Source organism: Entelurus aequoreus, linkage group LG16 (assembly GCF_033978785.1).
Source record: "Entelurus aequoreus isolate RoL-2023_Sb linkage group LG16, RoL_Eaeq_v1.1, whole genome shotgun sequence".
In the NCBI taxonomy this organism is placed as follows: Eukaryota; Metazoa; Chordata; class Actinopteri; order Syngnathiformes; family Syngnathidae; genus Entelurus; species Entelurus aequoreus.
In genome coordinates, this window is record NC_084746.1 from 40,003,410 (window position 1) to 40,009,409 (window position 6,000).

The 6,000-nt window shown below is 43.2% G+C and overlaps 1 protein-coding gene across 8 annotated transcripts in view; it reads right to left on the reverse strand.

Moving 5' to 3' along the window:
• The window catches only part of LOC133630945 (glypican-5-like), a 385,962-nt gene that overhangs the window by 234,872 nt on the left and 145,090 nt on the right, over positions 1 to 6,000 (reverse strand). For all 8 annotated transcript variants that reach the window (XM_062022830.1, XM_062022827.1, XM_062022828.1 and 5 more), the window contains one exon: positions 1,489 to 2,192. In XM_062022830.1, the coding sequence (XP_061878814.1) occupies positions 1,489 to 2,192 (704 nt within the window). The remainder of the gene's footprint in view (positions 1 to 1,488; positions 2,193 to 6,000) is intronic.

The window sequence follows — 6,000 nt, forward strand, 5'->3', positions numbered from 1 at the left end:
GGTGTATCTTTTTTCGCTCTGACCGTAACTTAGGTACAAGCTGGCTCATTGGATTCCACACTCTCTCCTTTTTCTATTGTGGATCACGGATTTGTATTTTAAACCACCTCGGATACTATATCCTCTTGAAAATGAGAGTCGAGAACGCGAAATGGACATTCACAGTGACTTTTATCTCCACGACAATACATCGGTGAAGCTCTTTAGCTACAGAGCTAACGTAATAGCATCAGGCTCAAATGCAGATAGAAACAAAATTTAAAAAAAACCTGACTGGAAGGATAGACAGAAGATCAACAATACTATTAAACCATGAACTTTTAAATACACGGTTAATAATTCCCAGCTTGGCGAAGCTTAACAATGCTGTGTTGCTAACGACGCCATTGAAGCTAACTTAGCTACGGAGCGGCGGCGGCCGTTGTAGCTTTCGACGACACCCCGGCCGCCATCAGAGTCGGCAAGGAACATATATTTCCCCAAAGTTACGTACGTGACATGCACATAGCGACACGCAAGTACAGGCAAGCGATCAAATGTTTGGAAGCCAAAGCTGTACTCACGGTAGCGCGTCTGCTATCCAGCTCAAACACAACACAACCTCCTGGTTGTGTTGCTGTAGTCCGCCGCTAACACACCGATCGCACCTACAACTTTCTTCTTTGCAGTCTCCATTGTCCATTAAACACATTGCAAAAGATTCACCAACACAGATGTCCAGAATACTGTGGAATTTTTCGATGAAAACAGAGCAGTTTGTATGGTGACACATTGGGTCCGAATACTTCCGTTGCCGTCGTGACGTCACGCGCATACGTCATCATACATAGACATTTTCAAGCGGAAGTTTCCCCGGAAATTGAAAATTGCACTTTATAAGTTAACCCGGCCGTATTGGCATGTGTTGCAATGTTAAGATTTCATCATTGATATATAAACTATCAGACTGCGTGGTCAGTAGTAGTGGGTTTCAGTAGGCCTTTAATGAGACTTATGTTGACCGAGTACACCATAATCCTCAAAAGTTTTCACTCGATGATAATTCTCTGGCAATTCTCCAGGAAACTGTAGACTTAATAACTTTAGTGAGATGTTTTTCAAATGCAACTATATGACTGCACAGTGCAGTATGGACATATGGCAGCCAAACAAATCCCATTGCATTTTATCCACTAAGGCAAAGAGGAATTTTCTTCTTTTACAACTTACACTACAATGGTGTGTTTTTCGCCGCCTTGCTAGTTTGGAAAATATCCCCATTCTAACCTCAGCTCTGTCTGCCTCTCATTGGAGCCGTCCTTGCTTTTTCTATTCAGTATCAACAGTATTTGTGCAAGCATTAATGCAGTTGTTGCGTCGGTGGAAAGAAATATCTCATAACCCACAAGTAGCCTTCAATCCCTTTCCAATCAATACAGGAACCGCTGCCAATGTATATGTGTGAAAGCAAAAGGGTTGCAGATCTATGCTTCTGCAGCGTCTACTCACTGTGGCTGTGATGAGGGGACCGTGAAGCTGTGCGTAGAGCAAGGCCTCGTTGACGTGACCCCGAACTCCGAGCAGTGCCAGCTCGAGGCTGTGGTGGCCCACCATTCCGTGGGTTAGCTGCTCCAGCAAGTTGGTGTATCTCCTCCAAGGCTGATCCAGTTCAGATATGCTGGCCAAGCAGCCACGCATAACATTGAGGCAGTAACCCACACAGGGTTTAATCAGAGTCAAGCCTCTGCAATGGGAGCAGTACACCATCTTCACCAGGCCTTTCATGCACTCTTTGCTTAAACTGACATGCTCCGTGGCGTTCAGCACATCCATGCCTTCCTCGAGGGCCACGCCGAGTTGCCGGCCAACGCTCATTGCTTCGACGAGCTCCTGGGCCATGACGGCCGGATGACTTCCAAACGGGTTAACGTCCTGCCTGATCATACGGAGGCAGTCGGTCATTTCAGGTCCCACCGCCTTGCTGCCCACCATGCCTGGATTGATCAGTCGTGTGTAGACAAGTGGGAACAGGTCATTAAAAAAATGGTGGACAGTCGCCTCCGCGGAGACGTTGGCCCCTCGGAGGTAAAGGGAGAGTGACGCGAAGAGCTGGTTCACATGGGGCAATGCTTGACTGGAAAGGGGTGCGTAGGTCCCCTCCAGCAGAGAACTCAGGTGTCCTTGGGAGAACGACAGCAAGTACTGGAACATGTCTACAAAAGAGAGCAAATAAGGAACATTGTGGTGTTTAGCAAAATGACCGACATTCTTTACATTAATGTAAACATGCATCAAAACCCAGGCCCCCACATAGCTTGGCTCAAATGTATTGGAATTTAGCACTACAAAACCACCGCCAAGTTTCCTTTCATTATGGTCCCATATCATTGAGCAATATGTCATCACCCCAACATGCTATGCCTTGACGAAACAGTCGGCTTGTCCACACTGGGAGGCCAAGTGGGACATACACTACCGTTCAAAAGTTTGGGGTCACATTGAAATGTCCTTATTTTTGAAGGAAAAGCACTGTACTTTTCAATGAAGATAACTTTAAACTAGTCTTAACTTTAAAGAAATACACTCTATACATTGCTAATGTGATAAATGACTATTCTAACTGCAAATGTCTGATTTTTGGTGCAATGTCTACATAGGTGTATAGAGGCCCATTTCCAGAAACTATCACTCCAGTGTTCTAATGGTACAATGTGTTTGCTCATTGGCTCAGAAGGCTAATTGATGATTAGAAAACCCTTGTGCAATCATGTTCACACATCTGAAAACAGTTTAGCTCGTTACAGAAGCTACAAAACTGACCTTCCTTTGAGCAGATTGAGTTTCTGGAGCATCACATTTGTGGGGTCAATTAAACGCTCAAAATGGCCAGAAAAAGAGAACTTTCATCTGAAACTCGACAGTCTATTCTTGTTCTTGGAAATGAAGGCTATTCCACAAAATTGTTTGGGTGACCCCAAACTTTTGAACGGTAGTGTAAATTAAGTAATTTCAGACTGACCATAATCATAAACCACCTAAACCCAACCAAAAATTCACTTTTTTCCCATCAGCATCGATTTCCTGAAGCAACCATCAATATCAGTAGCAAAGATTGTTGGTGTTCCTTAAGTATCTGTAGATCCCCTTTCTATCAGAGTAGTAGCAGTAGTACTAATGACTGTGTACAGTATACATGATGTTGTCACTGTTAATACCAACCAAGTCATCTCTCGATTCTACAGCAACCTCTATATGCACGCTCCTATGGATGTCTAAATGTGTTTGTGTATGCAGGCCCTGCATGCTACACTTCTGGGATGTGATGTCAACTTAGAAGCTTGCCCGGACAAAAAGGAACGGTAGCAAATGGGCTTTACCAGCCTCCACCCCCCTACTTGGTGTTTGTTAAAGATTTCAGCTTTTATTTTGTGAAAAGCTATTTATTCAGTTGTATTCATTGTTTAATAATTATTGCCCGTGTAATGTGTGTGTGTGTGTGTTTCCGCACACAGACCGAAAGATAACACAGTCAGTCTCAACAGCTGCACTAATATGTCCGCTGTCTGACACAAGGGGACTCCCGGCTGGCCAGTAAAGGGCACGTGTAACACTACAGAAAATACTATCGTCATTACCAGCAGCTTTTACTTAGGATTTTAAAAGCAGCATCAGCCGAGCATATTGAAAATATTTATGTATTTTGTTTCAATATGTTCATGCGGTGCATTGTGCCTTTGAGTCATGCTTTTGGCATGCTGCCTTGTTGGTCATTGTCTAACTGAAATCACTATAAATTACAACCTGGCAGGTGTCACGCAGTATGATCGCACCTCATTATGATTCGTAGCAAATGTGAGTCTTTACAATCGTATGCCCTCAACCACGCATTAGTTAGTAAATACAAATGGCAAGAGCTGTGTAACTTGTCAGGCAGAATTTCATTTGACGTAAATCTATGGACTGAGCACCAACTGTGCCTCACATCCAGAATCTGTTGGAGCACTAATGAAATGAAACCATGAAACCCAGCATGCAAGTTCAACAATGAAGGTCTATGTTTGGATTTGGTTAGCGCTGGCCGTGATCACCGATATTTCTATGACAAATGGTAAAGTCTTGATACATGACTTGCTGGTTTATTTGCTTAGATGAATCCCAACAAGGTGAAAACATCTTTGATCTCGCAGCAGGCCTTGTAGCTCAGACTGTAGATTATGGTTCGTCAAATTTAGATCTCCCATGCTGAAAAAGAACCAGCTCTTTGACCTTCTTTTTATTACCACCCAATGGGGCGTCCTTGAAGGGATCCTGAACCCACTAAGACCATCTGACTTGGGCCCATTAAAATCAATGATAAAACAACCAAAAAAGTCTTATTTTCAGTATCAGTGACAGCATATTGTACTTCTTAACTGCCAGACATTTTGATGGCCCTTTTTCTAGTAGGTGTGCATGTCGCAGCTGAATCACTTTAGGTCACTTCCTTATGTGAGTGTCAAAGGCTCCGACTCACTTGGGGAGAAGTTGATCTGCGCCACTTGTTGGTTGCATGTGTATAAAGCTGTAGCCACAAATATAAGACGACGCCAGGGTTTTTATACTTCTTCTTCTAGCTTTTTCTAGTGTCCAGTGTGAAGTGCTTAGGTAACTGCAGTGGCTTCCTGTTGCTCAGAGAATAGACTTGCACCAAGTCATTTCATGGTCTAGCACCAAGTACACCTCTGACATGTTGGAGCCACATGAACCATCTAGGGCTCTTAAGAACCTTAGGGAGTGGTGCCCAGAGTCAAGACTAAACATTTTTAGTGTTATGCTCCTCAAATCTGGAACAGTCTTCCAGAAGATGTCAGATGTTTTTCAGAGATTCTCCCCTCTCCCCTCAGGCAGGAGACTACGGTCCATCCAGACCCACACCTCCCGCCACCTGAACAGTTTTTTCCCCTCGGCCATCAGGCACATGAACAATAACTCCTAACAGTAGCTCCTTTGAATTCCTTCTAAGTCTATAACAAGATCTGATAGCTCAGTTACAGCTCTTGTTATTACCAAATCTGTGTTATATGTGTTTTATGTTGCACGATTGCACCAAGAAAAATTCCTAGTTTGTGAACCCGTTTTCAAACAATGGCAATAAAACGATTCTGATTCTGATGTTGGCAATGTTCAAACCCAGGCTGAAAACACTTTTATTTAACCAACACGCTTTGACTTTAATTGAATGAATTCATGATTGTTTTTATGATTTTATTTTTGTTCATGATTTAATTCACCTTCTTGCAATTTGATGCATCTGTGAAGCACTTTGAATAACATAAATAAAGCTGCCTTGCTTTGCCTTCCATGACCAAGATAATGACTTATAATTGGGCCAGTACAGTAAATATTGGTTGGTGGATTATGGAACAAGACGGTGGGTTCATAAAACTAAATGCATGCAGAGATTCACTCAATATCAGATATATAATAGCAGATGATTTGCAAAACTGTGGTTTCAGTTGAGTTTAGGGTCTCTAAGACTGGGTGCCAGTGTGTGAGGTCTGTCTTCTTGGTTTTAAGTCAGGCCGCAAGGCTCCACAGACATAAGGCTCAGGTTACATAGGATTATTAAATGTTAACATGCAATACTGTTGGAAACATTGTGGCGCGATATGCCCTTGAGCATGGCACAAAACGTCCAGTTTTTAGGTGACACAGAGACAAGGTGAAACAGTTGGGACTGGAAGAATCTTGAACGAACAAGCAGAAGAAACACTGAGAAGATACATCTGGATTCATTTGGCCCATGGGGGCGGCACACGTTCCATCCTTCCGCCTCCATTTCATCCAGCGTCCACATCATAGACCCATTGACAAAAAGCCCACCTTTCTGATTTGAAATCCTTATAGAAAGGAAACACCGGATCTCTTGATAAATCATTGTCAGCGTTCCTCTGTTCTTTATCAAGCGCTCTCCCACGCTTGTGCTGACTCAGCGTCTTAACTGCGATAAATCAAATACAATTGCTGTGGCTTTCTCTGCAC